The 27,548-nt window shown below is 43.4% G+C and overlaps 1 protein-coding gene across 1 annotated transcript in view; it reads right to left on the bottom strand.

Annotated features, from left to right (window-relative positions):
- adamts9 (ADAM metallopeptidase with thrombospondin type 1 motif, 9) overlaps positions 1-27,548 on the bottom strand; it is a gene marked incomplete at both ends in the record, with an annotated part of 66,737 nt that overhangs the window by 18,896 nt on the left and 20,293 nt on the right. Inside the window, 18 exons of the mRNA XM_083908073.1 lie at positions 1,865-2,041; positions 3,446-3,607; positions 5,166-5,414; positions 9,624-9,791; positions 11,035-11,142; positions 12,371-12,490; positions 13,927-14,088; positions 15,448-15,612; positions 15,708-15,918; positions 16,345-16,471; positions 17,157-17,286; positions 18,451-18,617; positions 20,597-20,692; positions 20,808-20,925; positions 23,162-23,298; positions 23,439-23,620; positions 25,191-25,336; positions 27,243-27,347. Of these exons, the coding sequence (XP_083764199.1) occupies positions 1,865-2,041; positions 3,446-3,607; positions 5,166-5,414; positions 9,624-9,791; positions 11,035-11,142; positions 12,371-12,490; positions 13,927-14,088; positions 15,448-15,612; positions 15,708-15,918; positions 16,345-16,471; positions 17,157-17,286; positions 18,451-18,617; positions 20,597-20,692; positions 20,808-20,925; positions 23,162-23,298; positions 23,439-23,620; positions 25,191-25,336; positions 27,243-27,347 (2,730 nt within the window). The remainder of the gene's footprint in view (positions 1-1,864; positions 2,042-3,445; positions 3,608-5,165; positions 5,415-9,623; positions 9,792-11,034; positions 11,143-12,370; positions 12,491-13,926; positions 14,089-15,447; positions 15,613-15,707; positions 15,919-16,344; positions 16,472-17,156; positions 17,287-18,450; positions 18,618-20,596; positions 20,693-20,807; positions 20,926-23,161; positions 23,299-23,438; positions 23,621-25,190; positions 25,337-27,242; positions 27,348-27,548) is intronic.

Below are 27,548 nucleotides of genomic sequence, written 5' to 3'. Positions count from 1 at the left end.
TCATAATCAGATTTTATTCTGAGAAAAAAAACTTAAATCAGATTAAAGTCTGAATTCTGAGGGGGGGTTTTTTCTCCCAGAATTCTGAGTTTAAAGAGAGAATTCTGAGGGAAAAAATAAACAAATTCTGAGATTATAATCAAAATTTTGATTAAAAAATCCCATAATCCAAATTTTATCTGAGAAAAATCTCAGAATTCTGTCTCAAATCAGAATTCTTGAGATTTAAGTCTGAATTCTGAGGGGTTTTTTTCTCCCAGAATTCCAAGTTTAAAGAGATAATTCTGAGGAAAAAAATAAATAAATTCTGATATTATAGTCATAATTTTGATTTGAAAATATCATAATCCAAATTTTATCTGAGAAAAATCTCAGAATTTCGGTTTCGTATCAGAATTCCTGAGATTAACTCAATTAATTGTGGCTTTTTCACAGAATTGTGATATTAAAGTAAACAATAAAGTTTAATATGAAGAATTCTGATTTGAGACAGAATTCTGACTTTGATTTCCTTCAGAATTCTCACTTTAAACTCTAAACTCTATCTAAATTCTGTCTCAAATCAGAATTATTGAGAATAAAGTGAGAATTCTGAGGAAAAAAACACAACATACTGAGATTAAAGTCATAAATTTCATTTAAAAAAATCTCACAATCAGATTTGTATCTGAGAAAAAAAAACAGATTATCGTCTCAAATCAGAATTCTTGAGATTAAAGTCAGAATTCAGAATTTCTGATTTTTCCACAGAATCATGAGGAAAAAGAGAAAATCCTAAGATTAAAGTCAGAATTTTGATTTAAAAATATCAGAATGCTTGACATTAAAGTTGGAATTCTGTGGATTTTTGACATTAATCTCAGAATTCTGATTTGTGACAGAATTCTGGGATTAAAGTGTGGATTTTCCAATTTCAGATTGAGTGTTGTTCAGTAACTGATTTCTCAATGTAAACACATAATTTTGGTACTATTTCATATAATTAAAGAGATATATTTTATATTTATATATATATATATGTATATATATATAAAACATAGGGTAAAAAAAGAAAATCATGTGAATATTTGGTCCTAAAATGCTCAGCCTCAGATTAACCCACGTCGGTCGACCTCTACAAAGATACTCACACAGACTAAAAACAGTCGTGTGCAGCAGGCGCTCTTTCACGTCCGTAACAGAAGACACATCTATACTGTGTAGCACCATAGATTAGGAGATTAAAGGCCATTCTTTGGATAATAAAAGAACATCAAACTGTAGATTCCTGATATACAAAAACATTCATCAGTATTTTGCATATGAACAACGATCGGCTAAATGTGCGAATACAAAGAGCTAAAGACACAAAATAAATCACCTTTTTTTTTTTTTTTAAAGTTAATGCTATATACAAAAACAAAAAAAGGCAAAAAAAAAAAAATCTTAATAAATTATATTTAAAAACAATATCTTACAAAACTAACTTTGATTTGCGATACAAAGTGATCCTGAATTTTTTTCAAACACTAGCACACGGCTCATGAACAGTTGATAGAAACTAGGACTGAGAAGAAAAGACAAATAAAAAAAGAGAGTTCTTGTACTTGTACTCGTGTAGTCGAGTACTTTTTGTGTGTTTTTTTTGGCATCTTTGCCTTTTAAGTGCAACTGAAAGGATCTCGACGAGCGTCTCTCAGGCTCCAGAGAGGCTTAACCGGGGGGTTAAAGGTTAAAAAAAGTGAAGCGGGAGTGTGACGTCTCCAGAGCACGGAAAAAAGGAAATCCCTTTAAATCCCCCGTTTAAGAACCGTTAAAGACAACGTGAGGGTTTTGGGAGAGAAAAAAAACACACAAGGCATAGAATACGTATTTACGAGCGTACCGAGCTCCATGGGTCCGTGCTCCAGTGAGGGCTCGACGAACACGGCTGAGTGTTGCACTGCTCGCGGTCGGGCGGCCGGTCGTGGATCTCGCAGCTCAGGTCGTTGAAGCGCTCGCCGTTTGGACGCTGACACACGACCAGCCTGGTCTTGACGCCGCCGCCGCACGGTTTGGTGCACTGAGGAGAGGCAGGGGGAGGGAAAAAGGGCGTTTACGTGGACATAAATGTGGTTTTGAGGAGTCTGTTCAGACCCGGTATTAACAAGTGATTCAATCACAAAAAATTTAATTTAGAGACTTTTATCACGCTTCTGAGAACTAAAAATAATCACAATTCGTAATAATAAATAAGGCTACACATGATTTTTTCTTGGAAACAAAAGGCAAGATAATTATGATTTAAAAGTCTCACAATCTGGAAAAAAAAAAAACTCTGTCTCAAATCAGAATTCTTGAGATTTAAGTCTGAATTTTGAGGGGTTTTTTTCTGCCAGAATTCTGAGTTTAAAGAGAATTCTGAGAAAAAAAAAAAAAAAAAAATTCTGTCATAATTTTGATTTAAAAATCCCATACTCCAAATTTTATCTGAGGAAAAATCTCAGAATTCTGTCTCCAATCAGAATTCCCGAGATTAATCTCAGAATTGTGGCCTTTTCACAGAATTGTGAGATTAAAGTAAACGATAAAGTTTGATATGAAGAATTCTGATTTGATTTGAGACACGATTCTGACTTTGATTTCCCTCAGAATTCTCACTTTAAACGCTAAACTCTCTCTAAATTCTGTCTCAAATCAGAATTCTTGAGAATAAAGTTTTTTCTTCCAGAATTCTGAGGAAAAAAAATTAATACATTCTGACATTAAAGTATAATAAATAATAATAATTTTGATTCAAAAATATCGTAATCCGAATTTTATCTGAGAAAAATCTCAGAATTCTGTCTCAAATCAGAATTCTTGAGATTAAACTCCGAGTTGTGGCCTTTTCATAGAATTGTGGGATTAAAGTAAACAAAGTTTAATATGAAGAATTCTGATTAGATTCTAAATTCTATCTCAAATCAGAATTCTGAGTTTAAAGTGAGAATTCTGAGGGGGGAAAAAAACTATTCTGAGATTACATTTTGATTTAAAAATCTCAGAAACCCTTAGAATTCTGTCTGAGATTTAACTCAGAATTCTGTGACTTTTCTCCAGAATTGTGAGATTAAAGTAAGAAAAAGTCTACTGTGATGAATTCTGACTTTAAATTTCCCTCAGAATTCTCACTTTAAAATCAGAATTCTGTGAAAAAAGACTCAATTCTAATTTGATCTAAAGGGTGAATTCTGTCTCGCCGAACACTTCTGCGTTAAAAGAGCAATACCACCAGGAATCATGGGGGCAGTATTGAGTCAAATCAGTCAGGAAAACGAGGAAGAAGCAGCCGTCAGTTCCTATTGCGTTTCAGTTATTTCAGATCAAGCACAACAAAATAACCTCTATAAAGGTCACCATGTTTGTTGAGGCACTGCCCTCTAGTGGAAGTATTTGCGGGAAACACAAAAGCTAACGGCTAACGTGCAGTGACGCGACGTCTTACCTCTCCCCAGTTGCCGTAGACCCACTGCGGACACGGCCCCGACTCGCACGATCGCTGCTCGCTGGGCCGACTGCGGTCCTCGCAGCTGTCGGCCGGGTAACCGTTCTCGTCCTGGCAGACGACCACGCGCCGCTGGAAACCTCCCGCACACGTGCTGGAACACTGTGGTGAAGAGCGAGAGCGAGCGGCGTCAACACAAACAAAAACACAGACGCTCGGTGAATGCGAGGGGAGTGAGAAACGAGTCCCAGAGGAGCGTTAATCTGGATTATTTACATTTAATCTGGGCGCGTAAACACACTCGCAGCGCTAACGTCCCAGCGCTTACGTCTCAGTGCTAACATCTAAGCGCTAACGTCTCAGCGCTAACGTCTCAGCGCTAACGACTCTGTGCTAACGACTCAGTGCTAACGTCTCAGTGCTAACGACTCAGTGCTAACGTCTCAGTGCTAACGTCTCAGCGCTAACGTCTCAGCGCTAACGTCTAAGTGCTAACGACTCAGTGCTAACGACTCAGTGCTAACGACTCAGTGCTAACGTCTCAGTGCTTACGTCTCAGCGCTAACGTCTCAGTGCTAACGTCTAAGTGCTAACGTCTAAGTGGTAACGTCTCAGTGCTAACGACTCAGCGCTAACGTCTCAGCGCTAACCTCTCAGTGCTCACGTCTCAGGGCTAACGTCTCAGCGCTAACGTCTCAGCGCTAACGTCTAAGCGCTAACATCTCAGTGCTAACGACTCAGCGCTAACGTCTCAGCGCTAACGTCTCAGCGCTAACGTCTCAGCGCTAACGTCTCAGCGCTAACGTCTCAGCGCTAACGTCTAAGTGCTAACATATCAGTGCTAACGACTCAGCGCTAACGTCTCAGCGCTAACGTCTCAGCGCAAACGTCTCAGCGCTAACGACTCAGCGCTAACGTCTCAGTGCTAACGACTCAGTGCTAACGACTCAGTGCTAACGTCTCAGTGCTAACGTCTCAGCGCTAACGTCTCAGCGCTAACGTCTAAGCGCTAACGTCTCAGCGCAAACGTCTCAGCGCTAACGTCTAAGTGCTAACGTCTCAGTGCTAACGACTCAGCGCTAACGTCTCAGCGCTAACGTCTCAGTGCTAACATATCAGTGCTAACGACTCAGTGCTAACAACTCAGTGCTAATGTCTCAGCGATAACGTCTCAGCGCTAACGTCTCAGTGCTAACGACTCAGCGCTAACGACTCAGCGCTAACGACTCAGCGCTAACGTCTCAGCGCTAACGTCTCAGTGCTAACGACTCAGCGCTAACGTCTCAGTCAGAAAACGAAACCTAAAAGACCTCGGTATTTTGAATTTGAATGTAGTAACCGTTTTTGGCCACATTCTTACATATGCCACCTTTAAATGGCTAAAATCAGGTTTTGCTAGTGCCCCTTTCCCTGCTGGCAAGGATTGGTATTGCAATTAGAATAATGTACATTGTCTAGTCTAACTTTTTTGGCATTTTTAATATTCAAATACCAACAAAATGTTGCTTTGTAGGTTTAATCCATTCAGTGAGTGTATGATTTTGCCCCATTGCTATGTAGAACGTTCCTGTAGTTAGCTAACAAACGACAACATTGACAAAAACTAAATAAAAGTATTTTGGTAATGGTCGTATCGTTGATGCCGTCTCATTTCTCCGCTGGTCAACCTTCAGAGAACAGGTCATTGCCGTTGTTGTGTACGATTATAAGATTAGCTTACCGCGCCCCACGGTCCGGTCCGCCATTGGTGGGCCTGGCTGCGCGGCAGGTGGTTCCTGGAGCTGGAGTTCGGCGAGGACGGCAGATGTCGGCCCGGGTCGCTGGAGCGGGACGGGCACTGGGACATGGCGCAGTCCTGCTCGCCGGCCGGGCGATCGTCCGCGTCGCACTCGCTGGCGTTCACCTCCTGGTCGTTGATGACGCACAGCACCTGCCGCGTCGTCTTGCCCTGGCCACAGGTCACCGAGCACTGGAGACACACGGAGACGACGTAAGTCATTCAATTATCCTCCACACGAGGGCAGTGGAACAGTCCAACATACAGAGGCAACGACCGTTCCAACCGGTGACCTTCTCGCTGCGAGGTAAGAATGCTAGCCAATCAGCACCATGTGTCCCAGAGTGTAAATCAATACAAGATATATCCATTTATGACGAGAAACAGATGCGGCCAAAGACCACGTAACACGTCCACAACGTGTTTTGCTCCTCTGGGAATCAAGAAAATAAACCGTCGAACCCTCAGACGTCTCATCTTTCAGGGTTTCCTGCAGCGACTCAGACCGCAAAGAAAACCTAAAGTCTAACTGTGAACCTCAGCGACCGCGATAACTTCCGAGAGAATTGTCAAATCTCAGCTTCAGGGAATTTTTTCAGTTCCACCGCCCTCCAAAAACATCCTCATCCTCATTCTTCTGGACGTCACAGACACCAAATCCCACCGTTTTGTTTAAATACAACTGTAAAAATGAGTATAATTAAATCGGGAAAATCTACAATTTATAGCGGAGTTCCACAGGGCTCAATACTGGGCCCTCTGCTCTTTATTGTTTTATATTCTCCCCTTTGGTAACATCTTTCTTTTGACACTATGGTATTCATTCATTCATTCATTCATTCACTCTCACAACTATGAAATTAATTGATATCAGATCTTAGCTATGCTAAGCTGTAGCACACCGCGGCGCGCGCACAGCACGCTAGCTAGTGGTGCTGGATAAACTCTCCCCGGGCAACACAGGTGACCTACTTTAGTTCCGTGTTGTAGTTATTGTCGTTATCGCATTCCTCAAAAATAGAAACATTTCAAAGCGAGACTGAAGTTTACGCACGTTTTAAATAAAAGTAACGTTAATAGATTTTTAAGACCTTTCAAAATTGTATTTAAGACCTTTTTATGAGATTTTAGGAGAATTTAAGACATTTTAAGGCCTTAAATTCAAATTATACCCTGTTATAGTGTACTCTTTTTAGACTGGGCACTGTTGAACGCATGATAATTAGATCAATGATCGATAACTACTAATAAATTAAATGTCAACTTTTTTGATAATAAACTGGTTTAAGTGGTTTTTAAATAACTAAAACAAGGTTTTCCGATTGTTTCAGCTTCTTAAATGTGAATATTTTCTGGTTTCTTTGCTCCACATAAACAAAGAAATCATTCAAACTGAATCATTTTGGTTTGTGGACAAAAACAAGAGGTTTTTTCTGACATTTTATGGACCAAACATATCACATATATTCCATTCTTTATTCATTAGTTGCAGCCATAATTACGATTAATATGATTATCTTTTTTTAATGTGTTTATTTCTGCAGATATAATCTGAAGGACCTTAAACTGTTGACCTGTTTTCTGTGTCGTCTCTTGACCGCTGTTCAAACCCACGTTTGACGCTCAAGTGAAATAAAATCCTATGATTTGCTGGAGACCAAAAAAAAAACCCCAGAAAAGTAACAACAGGCAGAACAATGTTGGAACTGTGTTATTTGGGTGGAATTTGATGACACTTAAATTGAGAAATAACCTGGTCAGTCGTTTTTTTACAGACAAAAACAAACACATGCTAACTCTGTGAATTCACTCCATTTAAAACAGTGACCGTTTCAGTCAAATTTAGGTTGAATTGTATTATTTTAAATAAGAGATGGACGGTGTCTCTCTGAGCTCCTCCTCCTCCTCCCTCCGGACTCCTCTCTTGCATAAGGTGATCTATGACGCTTACGTAACTTTTCTACGCTGAAGCGTCTGCTGGGAAAACTCTGCAGAGGTTTACACTTCTCTGTCCAAATGTTATGGATTTCACGTGATCACAGACGCGTGTGACGCTGCAACTTACACTGAAGCTTAAATGCTGTCGTTGACGCGGCGTGTGCATGTTTTTTTTATGCGCGGTGACGACAATACGATATTATTATCGCACGTGGTGACGGATTATTAGGTCATTTCACGCTCATGTTTCATTTGACACAGCAACATACAGTCCTAGTGATTTATCCTAAAGTGCCACAAGGGGGAGCCTGTGTCTTTGCAGTCATTCCAATGTGTTCTTTACAGTCATCTTAGTTTATAAAGTTTCACTTTCCCAACTTTTTTTAAGCATTATTTGGTGAGTTATGTCATTTTTCTGTAATAATAGTAACATGTTTTTGTAACATTTTTATTATTTGGTTACTTTTTTTTTTTTATGTAATGACACGTTTTTGTAACATTACAACCTTTTGAAGCACTCGTTGGTCACATGAGGCATTTTTTGTAACGATAGTAACGTGTTTTTGGAACATCACAAGATTTTGTGACAGGTTTTTGTAACATTGTAACCACTCTTTGGAGTCATTTTTTGTAACAGTTGTAATGTTTTTGAAACATTACAACATTTTAATCACAATGTTTTTGTAACATTAACACTTTTTCTAACCACTCTGGTGACACGAGTCAAGTTTTTGTAACAGTACAACTCTTTTGTAGCAGTTTTGGTTACTTTTTTAACACTAATTACACGATCTTGTAACAATACAACGTTTTGTAACCTGTTTTTGGAACATTACAACTTTTTAAAGCATTCTTTGATCACATGAGTAATTCTTTGTGATGATAGTAATGTGTTTTTGTAACAATACAACATTTGATGATGTGTTTTTGGAACATTCCAACTTTTTTTTTCCAGCAGCATTTGGTTACTTAAGCCATTTTGTAATGATAATTGTATGTTTTTGTAACAATGCAACATTTTGTAACCTGCATTCTTTGGTCACATTAGTCATTTTTTGTAATCATAGTAATGTGTTTTTGTAACCGTACAACATTTGATGATGTGTTTTTGGAACATTCCAACTTTTTTTTTTGCAGTATTTTGTTACCTAACCCATTTTTATAATGACAATTACATGATTTTGTAACAATACAACATTTTATAACGTGTTTTTGGAATATTCCAACTTTTTTTCTGCAGTATTTTGTTACCTAAGCCATTTTTGTAATGATAATAACATGATTTTATAACACCTTAGGGTTACATAATAAATGTTTTTGTAACACTGGTAATGTGCACAAAATATGGCGAAACAAACGGGAGGTAGATTACTGAGAAAAGGCTCCGCCCCTTTTATGTTTAGGATTTATTTGTGTGTGTGTGTCTTCTTTAGCCTTGGGATGAACCATTTCCTTTTTCGGGGGGTCAATGAGTGTCTTTGGCTTGGCGGTACATGTGTGGGTGTGTGTAACCATGTGTGTGTGGGTGTGTATCCATGAATGTGTGCGTGTGTGTGTGTGTGTGTGTGTGTGTGTGTGTGTGTGTGTGTGTGTGTGTATGGTGACCAGACCTGCAGTCTGGCTGGACTGTATCATCAGGACTGTGATGAGAAACATCTGTAAACAAGACTGGAGCCCCTCACTACAGCCCCTCACTACAGCCCCTCACACACACACACACACACACACACACACACTGGTCTTGCTGTCATTGTGAGGACACGTTAAAACCTACTTTGAACCCACAGAAAGCCCATTCTTTACCTTCAAACGCTGCGTTAAAGACGTGGAAACGTCCTCACAGCAGTTGTTTCACTGAGAGAGACAAGTCCTGCTTCACCCGCCTCATTCCACACACACACACACACACGCACACACACACACACACACACACACAGCTGCAGACTCTGTGTTTCCTGCACGTTCACTGCTGTAAAGGCTAGAAAAACCGTGCAAGGAAGATTCCTTTGCTTCGTGCTTCACCCATACATTCATTCTCCTACTTCCTGTTCTTAGCTGACATTTTCTTCTGGCGGAAATCGTTTTTTTTTTACTACCAACAAGTCGTTTTTTGCAATTTTTGCACTAAAAGAATCAATTTTAACACCAATTCTGATTAGGACCAACTACTCCCTGGAATAGGGTTAAATTTAACTGTTTTAGCTTGTTAATGTAATGCAAAAATAGTTGATTTTAAACAGTTTAAGGGTGTATTTAACCCATTTATCCATCCATCAACCACTTATTCAGGATGGCTGGGACGATTTATAAATTACAGGTCCGGGTAGGAACCATTTCAGGGTCTGGATCTGTACCACGGTCTGCCGTTTTGTCGATCTTGGATGTATTCAGGTATGCTCAAATAAAAGGTGCAGAAGGAGAACGTCATCTACTTTAGATATAATATTAGACTTCTCTTCTTACCGCCGTCCACTCCAGCACTTTCCACTGTCCACAGGCCACGGCTGAGCACACCTCTCTGGCGGGGGGTTTGGGGAGGTGAGCGCAGGCCGCCTCCTCCGCCACGCCGCCCTGGTTGTCGCGGCAACTCACGTAACGCATCCGCGTGCCTTTGCCACAGCTGGCCGTGCACTGGTGTGTGAGGGAGAGAAGAGTTTTTAATACGGTGTTTGGAGATACTGTACGTATACTTGTATGTTTGTTAATGCTTTAGCACCTTTAAAGTAAAGTATAGATATGTGAATTTTGTATTATAATGACTAATAGTAAGAGCAATATTAAAAGAAAAAAAACATTGGTGCAAAAACGGCAAAAATCGGCGTTCGAGTTGGCGTTCAATCCAAAATGGCCGCCTTCCCGTAGGATTCGCAGGAAAGCCCTCATCGACTTTTTCGACCATCCCGACCTCATGAACGCGTGTGCCAAGTTTCGTTCATTTACGTTTAACATTTAACGTTAGCCCCTCCCACTTTCAATTTTTGACGGCCATTGGTGCGAAATCGCCAAAATCGAGTTTCCGTTCAATCCAAAATGGCCGCCTTCCCGTAGGATTCGCGGGAAAGCCGTCATCGACTTTTTCGACCGTCCCGACCTCATGAACGCGTGTGCCAAGTTTCGTTCATTTACGTTTAACATTTAACTTAGCCCCTCCCACTTTCAATTTTTGACGGCCATTGGTGCGAAATCGAGTTTCCGTTCAATCCAAAATGGCCGCCTTCCTGTAGGATTCGCAGGAAAGCCGTCATCGACTTTTTCGACCGTCCCGACCTCATGAACGCGTGTGCCGAGTTTCGTTCATTTACGTTTAACATTTAGCGTTAGCCCCTCCCACTTTCAATTTTTGACGGCCATTGGTGCGAAAACGCCAAAAAAATCGAGTTTCCGTTCAATCATAAATGGCCGCCTTCCTGTAGGATTCGCGGGAAAGCCGTCATCGACTTTTTCGACCGCCCCGACCTCATGAACGCGTGTGCCGAGTTTCGTTCATTTACGTTTAACATTTAACGCTAGCCCCTCCCACTTTCAATTTTTGACGGCCATTGGTGCGAAATCGCCAAAATTGAGTTTGCCTTCAATCCAAAATGGCCGCCTTCCTGTAGGATTCACGGGAAAGCCATCATTTACTTTTTCGACCGTCCCGACCTCATGAACGCGTGTGCCAAGTTTCGTTCATTTACATTTAACATTTAACGTTAGCCCCTCCCACTTTCAATTTTTGACGGCCATTCACCGAAAGAAATCCGTGAGTTTTGGGGTATGTTCAGGACCTTAAAATTTTTTTTTAAATAAGTTTCAATAATCTAGTTGCGTGTCATGTATTTGAACTTGTTTTTTCTGGAATAAAGTGACGGCCGAAATGAGCGGGAAAACCAACCTGAGTCCAGGAACCGAACCGCCACTGGGTTTTGTGAGTCAGGTCGGACGGGACTTTGGTTCCGGGGGGGACAGGGTGGCTGCTGGGACACTGAGACAGCTCACAGTCCTGAGGACGGAAGGACGGAAGGACACAAAGTGAATATACTGGAACAACATCTGTGCTTCGACCACAACATCACACATAAACAACGTTAATAATAAATCCACGTTCCTTCAGCTCGACGTTAGAGAGCAGTTGTGTTTCCCCTTCAACACAACTGCTCCCCCCCCCTGCCCCCCCCCCCTCGCTCCCTCACCACCCCCACGTTATCAAAACAACACGAACATGTCAGTTCAAACTATGGATTGTGTCCGTGAGCCACTCAGCATAAAGTCCTGATCCCTGTCATAACAGGTCACAGTGGAGTGGTATTCACCGCCTCCAATGCCCACGCTGGCGTGGTCATAAGCCCCGCCCCCTAATCCACCACCCCCTCCCTCCCTCACCTTCCAACCCCCCCCCCCCCTCCCTCCTCATGCCCTCTGGTGACCTCTGACCCCCAGTGTCCAGGAATGAGGGCTTTAATCAGGTCACACAGGATCTGAGCAGGCTTCACATTCCACACGCCGCCAACCTTAGAGCAACAAACGTGGCTCTGAGCAGCTCTGCACACGTCACGCTCCGGCATTTAAGGAAAAAATATGACCTAAATAATCAAAGAATATTAAAAAAAAATCCCCAAAAAATGTGTGATCTACACATGGAACTTCATAAAAATATTAAATAAAACCCTCGCCATTAAAGGTATGTAAAAGAGAGGTAATTATGTGTGTTTACTGATGAAATTATACTTAAACTCAAAAGAAAGATGGGCATTTTTGAAAAAAACAGCCATTCTGGTCCAATTTCAGTCCAATTTCGGTCCAATTCTGGTCCAATTTCACACACGTTGTGTCAGAACAGCCTACTCCTAGAGCTTTAATGCGATCCACTTCTACTTTGGTCCGGTCACTCTGGACAAGACGAGGATTAAAAGTGACGAAAAGCTTCACTCTATGTCACACGGTTTTGATGCTAGAGGATGTTAAACTTCTTTAAAGGTTAGCGTTAGCGTCTAACCCCGCTAGAGCAACGCTAACACATCTTCATATTCATATAGAATTCCTGACACAATAGATCCTCTTGAGTACAGAGGGTAAAGTTTGATTTTTACATCGTCATGAGACACTTTTTATCATGTAGAGCAACAGGAAATTGGCGGGAAAACACTTGGTTCAACCCTTTTTAACCCCCTCATGTCGGCTGGATGTACTCTTCTGACTGAATAAATCACTTTGACACAGGTGGTTCTTACCTGGGTGTCCGTGGGTCGAGTGGCGGCGTTACATTCGGTGTCGTCCATGACGGCGCCGTAAGAGCCGACCACGCACTTCACCGCTCTCATCTGGTAACCGGGACCACACGAGGTCGTGCACTGGGTTCAGAAAATAAAAAAAACGACACAGAAAAAGAGCTCGTCAGAGACATGAAAGCAAAACCTCACAAACACAAACAAAGCAAACAACTGGAAACCAGGCTCCTCCTCCTCCTCCTCCTCCTCCTCCTCCTCCTCCTCCTCCTCCTCCTCCTCCTCCTCCTCCTCCTCCTCCTCCTCCTCCTCACAAACAAACAACCTGAGATCCAAGCAGCCAGCAAATAAATATTATACAAACAAAAACGACCGACACAAACACGACATTGTCCTCGTTTCCACCAGCGAGAGGCGACGGCGCGGCGTTCTCTTCTGCCTCGCTGCCTCCACTGAAACAAGGTCAAAGTTTCGCGGCGGCGACTCCGGCCGACGTTTGGACACGTTTCATTAAACCACTTCAAATATAAGCTAAACACGGGAACGTCGTCTGATGTGAGGAACAAAAGAAACGAAAAGAAAAAAAAAAAGGCCCTATTTTGAAATCTGTGAAATACTCTTTAAAGTCACTGTTTGCAAAATTATTATTATTCACAGCGTCATTGATTTAAAAAGTGACAGAATTCTGAGACTACATTTGAATTCTGAGATTAATGTTAGAATTCAAACTATTTAAGACAAAATAATTCTGATTTGCAGGGAAAAAAAAGTCAACAATCTCAGTCAAATTGCATTTCAATTCGGGATTTACTAAATAAAGTCATTGTTAAGTCAGAATTCTGAGAATTCCAAGTTTATTCTCATAATTCCGACTTTTTTTCCCTCACAATTCTGAGAATAATCTTGGAATTCTTAGATTAAAGTCAGAATTATGAGATTATGACTTTAATGTCAGAAATCTAAACTAAAATAAAAAAAAACTTCCAAGAAATGACAAAAAGTCATAATTCTGACACTAATCTCATAATTGTGACTTTAAAATTGGAATTCTCGGATTAAAAAAAAAAAAATAAAAAAATAGAATTATTTGATAAATGTCAGAATTCTAATTTTTGAAGCCAAAAGAACAAAAATCCACTTCCCAGAATTCTGACTTTGAGGGGAAAAAGTAAGAAAATTGTGAGGTTATGAATTCTGACTCATAATTCAGATTATTTTTTCTAACAATTCGGCCTTTTTTTCCTTCAGAATTCTGAAAACAAACTCGGAATTTTCAGATTAAAGTCAGAATTCTAACATTTGAAGCCAAAATAAGAGTCAAAATCAATGTCATCTCAAATTCCAATGTAATTTGTAATTTATTGTATAAAGTCATTGATATTATTGTTCACTGTATGATGGATTTAAAAAAAGAGTTTAAAGTCAGAATTTTGACCTTTTTCCCACTCAGAATTCTGAGTTTTCACACCAGAATTCTGAGTTTTCACACCAGAATTTCTGACTTTATTCTCAGAATTCTATCTTACATATATGTCTTGTTTTGACACAGTTGGACGACTGACCTGTCCCCAGGGTCCGACCTGCCAGGACGCACACTCCTGCTGCTGACACGTCTGCACAGACTCGGGTTTGGACGAGCTGCAGAAACGATCGTCCAGACGGTCCTCGCCGAACTGACACCACGCCTGACGGTGTTTGTAGCCTTTACCACACGTCACCAGACACTGGTGGACAAAACAGATTTTCAACATTTAAAGTGAAGCGACGTCAACATTGCCTGGAATTGTGATAAAACAAAAATAAAAACAAATAATCAGGAACCAAAGACGTTTTTTATTGTGTGTGTGTGTGTGTGTGTGTGAAATAAAGTGCACGCACTGTACGTGTACAGTAAAGTGTAGGTGTCTGTATTTAGTGCACCACATGGGAGGTTGAAAACATTCCTGGAATGCAGCCCAACACTCCTCTCTCTCCCTCTACACGGTGTCATCTGTTCGACGGTTACTACAATCTTAACCCTGAAATCACCCATTTCCCCCTAAAAACCACGTACGTTTATCGCTCGTTCTTCTGTCTCCCTGTGACACAAATAAACGTAAGATAAGACGTACGTTATGGCTTTAAAGCTGCAGTATGTTAACTTAAAAAGCAGTCCCATTCAAACCACAAAAAGCTGATAAAGACTCTGAGCGAAGCAGTGTTTTGTTTTTTTTGGTGTCTGTGGAGACACAGAGTGATGCTACGCTAGTGAAACTGTAGGAGCTTCAGGTTAAGGATTCAGTTTGAAGAAGAACCCGTCAAGGGTTTGAAAAAGAACCCCTCAAGGGTCTGAAGATCAACCCGTCAAGGGCCTGAAGGACAACCCTTCAAGAGCCTGAAGGACAACCCTTCAAGGGCCTGAAGGACAACCCTTCTAGGGCCTGAAGGACAATCCTTCTAGGGCCTGAAGGACAACACTTCAAGAGTCTGAAGGACAACCCTTCAAGAGTCTTAAGGACAACCCTTCAAGGGTCTGAGGGACAACCCTTCAAGGGCCTGAAGGACAATCCTTCAAGGGCCTGAAGGACAACCCTTCTAGGGCCTGAAGGACAACACTTCAAGAGTCTGAAGGACAACCCTTCAAGAGTCTTAAGGACAACCCTTCAAGGGTCTGAGGGACAACCCTTCAAGGGCCTGAAGGACAATCCTTCAAGGGCCTGAAGGACAACCCTTCAAGGGCTTGAAGGACAACCCTTCTAGGGCCTGAAGGACAACCATTCAAGGGCCTGAAGGACAACACTTCAAGAGTCTGAAGGACAACCCTTCAAGAGCCTGAAGGACAACCCTTCAAGAGCCTGAAGGACAACCCTTCAAGAGCCTGAAGAACAACCCTTCAAGGGTCTGAAGAACAACCCTTCAAGGGTCTGAAGGACAACCCTTCAAGGGTCTCACGGACAACCCTTCAAGGGTCTTACGGACAACCCTTCAAGGGTCTCACGGACAACCCTTCAGGGACAACCCTTCAGGGACAACCCTTCAGGGACAACCCCAGTCTATCACTGATCCACTGTCCCCGCCTCTGAGAGAACACAGCAAGAACTGACCTCAGACCAGTCCCCAGTCTTCCACTGAGGACAGAGGAATTCATTGCAGGGTTGGATGGTCTGCTTGTCCCTTTGACTGCACTTGCTCTCGTCGCCGCCGGCCTCGGCCGCCTTCCGACAAACTGCCCCTCGACGGCGGTTTCCACCTCCGCAGGTCTTGGAGCACTGAGGCACAAACGTTTGAGCGGTTAGCACGCGGACACAACTTTGACCACAAAAACACCAAAACCTACGCTTCTCACATAACAATCTTATCTTACCTCGGACCAAGACGAGTACTCCCAGCCGCCCGGGTTACAGTCTCCGTGGCAACCTTCTTTGTCGTCGGGTTTGCGCTGGCCGCTGCAGTAGCGGTCGTCGACTTTCTGGGTCTTTCCGTCCGCACGGCTCATTTTGGCACAGTACAGCTCCAGGGTGCGATATCCCGGACCACACTGGGCCGTACACTCACTCTTACGGGCCACATGCCACCTGTGACCAGAGGGATGGGTTAAAGGGACAGTACGGGTGTGGTTGTATGAGGTACTCACATAGCTACTGGCTCCTGCACTCCCAAACTTTCCCTTTAAAGGGATAGTTCGGAATTTTGGACATACAGTCTGGAGACGTTTTCCAAGAAATTTAATTCAGTTCTTCTAGTTGCCGAGTTCGCTGGTGCTATGGCTAGCGCAAGTCAATGGAACCTGCTAGCATGGCATTAGAAACACTCATACCGACTCCACAGTGCACCCGAGGCAAATCAACTGTAACGGCCGATTTCTTGAAAACGTCTCCAGACGTCTCCATCACACCGGCCGAGTTGGAAAATAGTTCTTATGTCCAAAATTTGGAACTATCCCTTTAAGTCAGAGACCATCATAGACTGACTGACTGGCTGGTTGAAACAGTCACACAAACCTGAGTTCACATTCAGTATTGCAGGTCTCGGTGACGACGGCAGGTCTGGCCGTACCGTGACACCTCTGGTCGGACACCACCACCCTGTCCGACTCCCTGTTGCAGAGAATCTTGCGCTTTCGCTCCCCTGCGAAAAACAAAAAACGAGGTTTCAGAAGAGCGAACGGAGAAAGAAGTCGATCACGCCGACTCGACTCGCGCGTCACAACATTGCGCGGTCTCTGCGATTGCATCGCGCTAACTCCGCTAGCTTCCGCTGCCTGATCCTTTCTCAAGCGCCACCGCAGCTACGTCAACTGCTTCGCGTTAGCTTAACCCTGCACTAAATCACACTGCACCTTCCGTACGGCGGAGGGAGAGAGAGAGAGAGAGATTTAAACCTCATCATGTGCGTCAAAGTTTAGCTATCAGTACCTCATGTTGCTGGGTTTTGCGCAGGTCAGTGCTGCGAGGGGTTTAATGCGTCCCAGACTGGCAGAAAAAACCCATGTAAATCACGAGAGTGAAAGGTGCTGCGAGGAGCTGCATAGCTGGGCCGTTTACCCTCGGCCGTGTGAACTCGCTGGTTTGTCTTTGGAATTTACTGCTGGTTGTTTAAAAGCAGGTCGGTGTCAAAAAACGTACGCAGAACGGGGCTTTTTCGAGTTTACCTGCAATCCGCCTCTGCACTCCAGAGAAGGAATCCTGCTACGGCAACTACGCAAGGCCCGAGCTTTAAGCTATACATCTAACACGTTAAGTCTAAACCACTTCTTTCTCACTGACCACTCAACCCCGCCGACCCCCCCCCCCGCCCCGGGCCTCCCCCTCACCTTGGCACAGGCGGGTGCACTCCTGCCAGGGACCGTAGGCATCCCAGAAGAACTGCTGAGGTTTGTCCTCGATGGGGATGTTAAACGAGTACCTGACATCTGGGTTGTAGAGATTGCCCACAGACAGCACCTGCACAGACACACAAGCAAGTGTTGGATTTGTTAAAGCGTGCAACAAGATTTTACAACAACAACAACTACAAACTATAAAAAATCTGCAAAAAATAGAACTCTCTCACGCCCTAAAAGGGAATGTTCTGCTCTTTTGAGGTGCGGTTGTACGAGTCTAAAAGTCCGCGAGTTGCCAGTTACGTCAGAAAACCAAACCTAAAAGACCTCGGTATTTTGAATTTGAATGCAGTAACCGTTTTTGGCCACATTCTTACATATGGCACCTTTAAAATTAGTCTTTAAAGTAACACAGTTACTTTGTATGTGACGGGGGAACATAGGACCCTTTCTCTAACCCTAATCCTAACCCTACCCTTTTTCAAAAAAAGGGTCCTATGTTCCCCTGTCACATACAAAGTGGACCTTTTTTGGGAAAAACGGGGAACATAGGACCCGGGGAACATAGGTACGACCCCCCGGAGTCCAGGCACCGCTTACCAGTTAGCTCCGTTAGCTCTATTAGTTCCTTTAGCGCTGTTAGCGCGCCTGCAGTCGCACTGGAGCGGTCCATTTTATTAAATGAAAAGAGCAGCGCTATAAAGTTTAGCGTTACTTTCAAGTTTAGCGTCACTTTAAAGTTTAGCATACCCAGTGGTGCTACAAATATACGACGTGCGTCAACACAGCTACTCAGGGAAGCCGGAGGATGGTAAAGTCTAGCACTTTATTTCATTGTTAGACAGCACTTTATGGCCGGAAACTGAAGTTTTTGCGAAACGCTCACTCTTCCCACACCAAAAACCCCATAGAGAAAATCATCGTTTTAAGCTAGCAGGGAAGCAGAAGACGCTAATCTACTCCATTTGCGTCGCAGGGGTTAATCTGAGAAGATGATTTCAAACACAGAAGTCGCAAAATAAGACATTTGAAGTGACTGACAGAGGCAGCAGTGGATCGACAACACGTAAAATCGCTGATTTTCTCAATGGACTTTGGTGTGGGGGGAGTGAGAGGTTTATGAAGTGACACAAATGGTAAAGAAAAAGGTTATGTACAGGATTTTCGGGTTGTATTTTCCGTCCATCCGATGCCTCATTAAGTCATTAAGTCGGCTCTAGTCAGAAACTCATTCAACCACGCTTCAAAAACTAAGCTAACCTAAGCTAGCACGGTCGGTTTTTACCTGGACAGTGAGCTCCTCTTCGATGCGGTCAGTGCAGTTGATCCTCTCGATGACGTGGTCGGAGCCGCTGTACTCGATGACGGCGTTCCCGACCTTGATTTCCCTTTTGAACATGCTCACGACCAAGTCTCCGTTAAACAGGAACTCTCCGCGGCTGTTTGATACGGCTGCGGCGGGAGGACGGAACACAACAGTCACTTTAACTTTACGATATCATACAAATGTGATTTTTTTCTCACTTTTAGAAAACCTCTTTCAGACCGGGAACTGAAGTTTCTGTCACTTTGTTAAAACCCCCTCAAACTCACGACCACTGTACCAAAGCCCATAGAGAAAATTGCTAATTCTACATCGCTAATTCTTTAAATAAGTTATTTGTTGACGTCTGTGTTTAAAATCCTTCATTCTGATTCATCCAAGTGACGCAAACTTATATAATATCGCAGCAGCTGCTGTGTCCGCGTGAAGCTAAAAATGCTGATTTTCTCTATGGGATTTGGTGCAGGAGAGTGAGCCGTTCACAAACTTCAGTTTCCAGACGGAAAAAATGATGCCCAACAGTGACAAAAAGTGGTGAATCTCTTCTAAATAGATGAGTTAGCCTTGTTTTTGTGGCAAATACCACTTTTAATAGGTATCAAGGGTATCATAAACGACACCAATTGTTTGCAGATTTTTCATTTACAGTAAGGCACATGCGGCCGCGGCGCAAACTAATCCTCTGTTCCAGGAAAAGAACCATCCAGAGGCATCCTGTCCCGTTTCACAGCCAGTATTTGCTGCACTCGTTCGCGCGCTAATGCGATTACGGAGCTAATTTCCTGCTTTTGCCTTCCTCACCATTTCACACATTACACTAATACGCTGTGGACAGTGGCCCTCATTCCGGTAAATTCGCACCCCAGTTTGGGCCCCTAATGACTGTGTCCGCACACAAATAAACACAAAATGATGGTAAAAAAAAAAAACACACATTTTGGTGTCGTGACAATCTGCACAGAAATATTAGCATGTGCACGGCAACAAGACACCTAACTATATACTACTTTCTTATCTAAATGTACAGATTTATGCAAGTTCAAGTCTATGATATGATAAGAAAATTATTGTTTTATTGGTTACACAGCCTTTTTTGACTGAAAAACTGAACTTCCTTTCCCCCATACCAAACTCTTTTTAGCTAGTTTTAGCTAGTGGGGAACCAGGAGCAGGTCGCTGTCGCTAAAAATGCGTATATTCAGTGGCAGCCATTTTTTCAAACTCTGGTTCAAACATAAAAATGAATCCTGGGCACTTTAACAGCGCCAACGACGTTAGCGTCCTCCAAGTTAACGCGTGGCGCGTTTCCGTGACGACTGACGTCATCTTTACGTGACGTCCCGATTGTTAAAAATGAGTCGCTAAAGTACCGCTAAACTTTAAAAGCTAAACTTCATAGCGCTGTTAATAAAACAGACCGCTCCAGTTCGACTGTAGGCGTGCTAACGGCGCTAAAGGAGCTAACTGGTAAACGGTGCCTGGACTCCGGTGCGTCGGCACAAAAAAAAACTTTGTTACTTTAGAGACTAATTTTAATCATCTGGAGTCACGTAAACAAGACGTCGCGCACGCCTTTTTCCGGTCAGTCGTCATGGAAACGTAATAAAACCAACGGCGCTAAAGGAGCTAACAGAGCTAACGGAGCTAACTGGTAAACGATGAGCGGACTCCGGTGCGGCGGTGTTACTTTAAAGACTAATTTTAAAGTTGCCATATGTAAGAATGTGGCCAAAAACAGTTACTACATTCAAATTCAAAACACCGAGGTCTTTTAGGTTTTTCGTTTTCTGACCTAACTGGCAACCCGTGGTTGCTCGGCAGCTGAGACTCTACTGACTGCAATAAACATGATTTCAAAACATAAACAAGATTTGCAGTCTGCAAAAAAAAATTTTTTTAATGCAAATATTTTGTCTGTACTGTTGTTGTTGGTGAGTTCAGTTTGTTATATGAACATTATTCCTGAGTCTCTGTGACATATTAGGAGGATTTTATGGTCCAGTTGATTTAGATTTATTACATAATGCACCTTTAACAATCTGGAGTCACGTAAACAAGACGTCACGGTCAGTCGTCATGGAAACCTAATAAAACCATCGGGTCTTACCGAGGTAGTTGTCATCCTCCGGCTTCCCTGAGTAGCTGTGTTGACGCACGTCTATATTTGTAGCACCGCTGGGTATTAGCACCACTTCGTTATAGCCTTCATATAGAGAGAGAGAGACAAAGTGGTTTTGTTTAAATCATCACACACCAGACATTTATCCTGCAGATGAAGCACAGATAAGTGTATGTGTGTGTTGAAGGAAATCGCTCACCATATCGGACAGTGTTGAAAGTTCCCGCCACAGTCTTACAGGAGGAGTTGTCGCCGCCGCAAACGCCACATTTGTCCCTCCTGGCTTTAGAGTTCAACACGTGGTCGCAGCCGGCCTGCTGCTCGACGAACGACGAACGACGATGGAAAGAGACGGAGGGAGAGAAAAAAAATAAAGGAGTGTCTTGTCCCATAAATCTAAAGCCTTTCACTCGGCTGTTAATTTACTCCTTGATGAAATCCTGATTATTCCCGAGGAGGAATTGAACCCGCTGACCCGTAACACACGAGTTACGCAACGGAGTTTTTTTAGCGCTACACCCATCTGAAATACATTTCCCTGGAAAAAAAAAAAAAAAAACTAAATGGCACGAGGCCGCTCCTGCTTGTAATTGACATTTTTGATACTCTATCAAGGACGGAGAAGCACAAACAGCACGGATCTGAATCCACACGAAGAAGAAGAAGAAGAAGAAGAAGAAGAAGGGGGAAACGGACTGAACCGCAATCTAACCAAAGCACCGTGTGTGGCTCCAGCGTGTACACACACACACGGCTTCAAACCGATGTCCGCGGTGTGTTAGTAATCAAGCTTTTCGTGCTGGAAAACCTAATCTGTCACAGGGATTAGGGACGTAAACAATACGGCTGGTTGTGGCTTTCTGAAAAATATTTGCAGTAACATTCGCAGGTTCCCACGCCTGGAAACTGCGGGTCCGTGTCCACCTGTTCACAGACTTCCACGCTTTACTTTCACCGTCAGTGCAAACCAAGAGTACAGTAGTGAAGGGTTGATATGGTGACACGGTGGCGCCGGCTATTTTTAAGCAAATCCGAAGCATCCGGCGCAAATCGCCGCCTCGTAAAAAAAACAAAACACTACAGATTTCCGATAAAACAAAAGGCAGCGAAAGCAGCTGCGTGCGTTGGCTTTTTTTTTTGCATCATTTTTTCCATGTTTTTTCCAAGTTACATTGACCATTTTGTCAAAAAGAGGAGAGTTTCTGGAGGAACTGCCATTTTTCCATTGCCGTGGTTCTCAAATTGTGGCACGTGTGCCTTCTGTGGTACGCAAGCTTCCTCTGGTGGTACTAACAAATAACGACAACAGCAAAAAATAAATTTCACGTAGTTTTGTTTACGTTAAACCTTTAAAAAGTGGAATTTTAAAGTCGTTTTCCCGCCATTTTAACTTTGTCAACTTTGTCGGAGCGCTCAGACCGTGCGTTTTGACGTAGTTTGACGCAGCTAGCTCAAACGCACTCGGACGAGTTTGCTAATTTTAATTTCCAAAATGGTCGACGTCTAGATGGGCGGAGCTAATGGAAGTACATTGGAAATTTGTTTGGAATCACGAGAGCAGCAAGTGTAGCAAGTTTCGTCTGAATCGGAAGTGGAATTTTAAAGTAGTTTTCCTGCCATTTTAACATCAACTTTGCCGGAGCGCTGAGGCCATTTTTGTTTTTCCAAAATGGCCGACGTCTGGATGGGCGGAGCTAATGGAAGTACATTGGACATTTGTTCGGAATCGCGAGAGCAGCAAGTGTACCAAGTTTGGTTTGAATCGGAAAAACTATGTGTGACATAGATACGGTAGAATAAACTTACCAAATTTCGTCCAGATCCAAACACTTTTGTCTGACCATGAACTGACTTCTGGGGGCGCTATAGAGCCCTGGGGCTAGGAAGGGGTTTGCGCCCTATGCCGCTATCGCATTTTTTGGTGATCCGACCTCAGTGGCAAATTTCAAGAGTGTTTATGATCGTTAACTCCCTCAAAAATGACCGGAAACGTATTTTAACATTGATGATCATGGCATTACTTCAAGAGCTCAGTCATGGTACTTGGTACAAAAAAGTTTGAGAACCACTGATGTAAACGAGTACTGTAAAATGCCGCAAAGAAAATTGAAAAATGAAATTTAATGAAGTTCTGCTTACGTTAAAGTTTTTTTAAAGTAGTTTTCCTGCCATTTTAACATCAACTTTGCCGGAGCCCAAAATGGCCGACGTCTGGGTGGGCGGAGCCAATGGAAGTACATTGGACACTTGTTTGGAATCGCCAAATTTCGTCCCGATCCAAACGCTTTTGTCCGACCATTGCCTGACTTCTGGGGGCGCTATAGAGCCCTGGGGCTAGGAACGGGTTTGCGCCCTATGCCACTATCGCACACCGACCTCAGTGGCAAATTTCCAGAGTTTTTATGCACTTTAAACATATTTTAACATTGGTGATCATGGCGTTACTTCAAGACCACATGTTCTCACGTGGTGCTTGGTACAAAAAGTTTGAGAACCATTGATTTAGACGAGTACTGCAAGTTAAAAAGCATTAAAAAATAAGGGTGAGCTCACCCTACACAGGCCCTGGACACAGATGTCGTTGGTATCAGGTCCACACGGCGTGCCATCAATGACCCGGTCCCTGAGCTGATAGTAGGCCGTGCTGCCTGCCACTCTGCAGAAGAGCTTACACCTGTCCTTCATCAAGACTGACAAACACAACAGAGACACAAAGACTTTACACCAACAACAACAGGAAAACCCAAACGCCATAATATCTTCGTTATCTTTCTCCATCTCTGTGTTGTTGTTGTTGTTGTTGTTTGTGACAGTTTCGCGACAGACTCACTTCCGCTGTACTTGGGCACCCAGCGGACGTTCGGAGGTAGACCGTTGATGTTGAAGTGTCGGCCGTCGAAGGCGGCGCACTGCTCCTCCCTGAAGTCCTTCTTCTGCTTGGAGCACGGCTCAGAGTTACACGAGCGGAACTTCATCCGGCGTCCGACGCAATACTGTCCTCCGTTCCTGGGCCTGAGAGTGAAATCAGAGAAGGGATTCACTTTAGGACGTTCACGAATGTCATATCTGTGTTTTCTCTGGTCTTTGGAGCTTCATATTCGACCAACTATCAGCCACAGTGCAGTGTCTGATCTGATCAGGAAGTCTCTCAGGAAGTGATCACATGGCATAGGGTTGGTTGACCAATCATAGACTTGGAGGCGGGTTAAAGAGCTTTTTCAAGGCTACATCAAATACAGGGTTCCCACACATTGGTTGGCATCGAATTCAAGGACTTTCCAGGACCAAATCCCTCAGAATTCAACGACAGAATGTGCTGACACAGCTTAAGATTGGACATCTTCAGTTTTTAAATGATTGTTGTTGGGATCTTGGGTCAAATTTAGTCTTTGGTGATACAGATCTTGGAATTTTTCATTTCCCAGACATCACGTCGTCATTTTCTCTCTCGCTTGTTTTAACTTTGCTCGCTCATTGTTCCGCGCGGAATCTCACGTCAACGGCAACGGCAAGAGATAGAGTGTCCACACGCCGCTAGTAATAATGAGTCCACGTTTGTCCAAGTCTACGTACATCAAGCAATGCAGGGTATGAAACAGTAGGTGGCGTCGTAACAAAACAAGGGAGGCGTTTACCTAAATATCAACTTCTGTCTTCAATCGAAAATTCAAGCACTTTCAAGGACCCACTGTCTATTCAGGGAGCCGTGGGAACCGTTGTCCATACTACAGACAAAGACGTATGCTAGGTTTATGCTAGGTGGGTAAAACTTTAGATTTAAGTTCATGACTGAGAGTCAAGTCATGGCAGATTAACAAAAAAAAATAAATCAGGAAGCAAAACCTTCTCAAATGTCCACACTAAGGCCTCGTCCAAACGTGTTAGCTAGTGTTAGCATCGCTACCTGAACATGCTAGTACGTACAGTATTGTCAACAATATCTTAAACGTGTGTGGACAAGGATTCCTTTTAAAACCCACCTACAGTATGTGTGGACTAGGCCCCCCGGGTGAATCCAGCGCATTTTTAAATGAAAACAGCGTTTCGTGGATGTAGCTTAGCCAGAATGACGTCTGGGTGGGGGCGGAGCTAATGGACGTACGTTGGAAATTTGTTTGGAATCACGAGAGCAGCAAGTGGACCAAGTTTGGTTTAAATAGGAACAACTATGTGTGACATAAACCATTTTTTTGTGTGGATGTAGCTAGCTAGAACGAGACATAAGCCTTCTGTAGGCTACTAGACCCCAAATCCAAAGTATAAAACAGTTAGAGGCTAAAGTGTGAGCACTTAACAATAAACGCTGGAGCATTTTCTGCTCTACAACCTCCTAAACTGCGAGATTAAGGAGGTACGGGTCTTTTCAATCTCTCCAGGAATTAAATGGAAACAGTCGGCGATATCTGTGTTTATCGGGAAACGAGAGCGAGGTAAGAATGGTAAGAATTCCCCTTCGTGGAAGTTTGATCTATGGAACATTGACTTTGGCGGCTGAGACGGAGACAAGGTCCAGCGGGCGCGAACACAGCGAGTACAAAGAGAGTGTGTCGGGTGTGTGGTTGTGGGGTTTCGGTTTGCTCACACAGGTCGGTTGCACTCGCGCACGGCGATCTTGATGCCTCCGCCGCACGTCCGCGAGCAGGTGCCGAACGGGCTCCAGACGCCCCACGCCCCGTCCGCGGGCGCCGCGTCATGCTCTTTGACGATGCACACGCCGTGTTTGCAGTGCTGCGGGAGAATCAGACGGAGACAGAGACAGAGAGAGTGGGGAAAAAAAAACCGCATGAAATCTCCATCCATAAAACTGGCAACACATCTATCTGCCCCCTCGCACAAACGCTTTGATGCTAATCTGGGATAGATTACGCGGCGGAGCAAGGGAAAAAAAGACAGAGTGAGTGAGTGAAAAAGACGCTTCATCGCTGCTGCGTCTGGCTGGACGCGAGACAGGGAAAACGTCAGCGACGCGCTCAATAAATACATCGCGGCTCGTAACGCGTGGGGGATAATCTTACACTGTTTCGACAAAAAACGCGCTCCAGATCAGGAGCGTGGCCCCAACACGTGTGCGCTAACGTCGCAATTAAACGCACTGCGTTTTATTGAAGCCGACGACCGTCGGTGGAGATTTGATCGATGGGAAACTCTGCTTTTTTGTGTCACTGTCGTCATTTTTAGCCGTCCAATAACAAAAAAAAAAAGGCCTGTGAACAATTTTCTCTCGGGGGCGAAAGATCAAAAACGGAACGCGAGGGAGCGACGGACGGTGAGATCACGTTACGAGAAACGTTTGCGTAGCGAAAACTGTGATTTTTTAATGGACAAAACGTGGCGTTCGCACAATTGACTTTTATTAGACTATTCTAGAAAACAATAAAAGTAGTTTCCCCTGTTTGCTGTTTTAATCCCCCATCGCTCTTAAAGGGGAATCCCGGGATTTTTAACGTATTTGGTAGAATCCAATACTGAAATTTCCAGTTCCAGACACCTGTGACTAAACCTTTTGTACCTTTGTTGTAATGCACACACGTGTAAATTACAAACTTAGGGCATAATATTGTTGAAATTACACTTATTATTATTCTCAAGAAATGTCAGATTATTCAATTATTCTAGCGATAATCTGCTCATATGGAGAACCTTTGGAATTTATCCCAATATGGCTCATTTGGGCGACTTGTTGTTGTTGATTTGGTTTGTTTATCTTGTTATATTCGACACTTTATTGCGATACAAGGTCCACGATACCAATAATATCACAATACAGCGATCGTCAATATATTGCGATCCAACACAAGGTCAAAGGTCATAGTCTACGTATTGAACATGGATGGAGCATCGCTTAGATTTGAAATTCACCCAGTCATAGAGCGCATGTATCTGCTACTCAAACCCATTCACATTCTGGGAATCAAACCCACAACCTTTGAGTTGAGAGACGACTCACTCAACCATCACCTCAAAAGCTGTTGACGCCCAACGTGGGGCTCGAACCCACGACCCTGAGATTAAGAGTCTCATGCTCTACCGACTGAGCTAGCCGGGCTATTTTAGCATGCAAATAACTGGAAAATTTCCAGAAACTTTCCATGGGAATGCTCCCGAAGGAATTCTGGGAATTCATAAGAATTTAGATTGTGAGTCGGTCATCAAGTTGAACAATGCAGGGCCTCGCAGATTCAGGTCGTTGGTTTCACCTGAGACAAGGTGTGAACGGGCCATTAGGGAAGGTCTGATACTTCCACATGTATCTGCTTCTCAACTCTGTCACAACCTGGGAATCAAACCCACAACCTTTAAGTTGAGCGACGACTCACTCAAACATCACCTCAAAAGCTGTTGTCGCCCAACGTGGGGCTCGAACCCACGACCCTGAGATTAAGAGTCTCATGCTCTACCGACTGAGCTAGCCGGGCTACTTTACCCATAAGTTTAGCTAGTTTTTGAACAAGCTTTTTATAGCTTGTGAAGAATGCGGTCGTACCAACTCCCATAGAGAAAATCAGCGTTTTTACACCCGTTGATCAAGGTTAAACCCCCCAAAAAAGTCTGTCAAACTTTGGCGAGTCTTTTGTTAAGTGGCTAAAATCTGTGTTTTTTTTAAGCTTCGCCAGCATTCCCACGCGACACTCACCCTTCCAGGAGCGCAGTCCGTGCCGTCGGCCCACGGCATGTGCTGGGTCCTGCATCCCTGCTGGGCGCCTTCTGGACTGGTGCACCACAGTCTGCGACACTGAGTCTAAAACACACACACACTGAGTGTTAACCCTGAAAATCCAGATAAAATCATCACAAAAATCCGGGCAAGAAATCAACCTCGCTGTGGAGAACCACGGACTCAAACTGGCTGAGAATGAATATATCACACCTTATCAAAATCTAATGTCAAAGGGTGACTCTGTGTAATATATTTACCATATGTAATAAATGACGTCAAGTC

The sequence above is a fragment of the Microchirus variegatus genome (genome assembly GCF_963457635.1).
Source record: "Microchirus variegatus genome assembly, chromosome: 21".
Classification (NCBI taxonomy): Eukaryota; Metazoa; Chordata; class Actinopteri; order Pleuronectiformes; family Soleidae; genus Microchirus; species Microchirus variegatus.
Note: the sequence above shows the minus strand (reverse complement) of the source record. Positions and strands in the feature narration are given on the sequence as shown.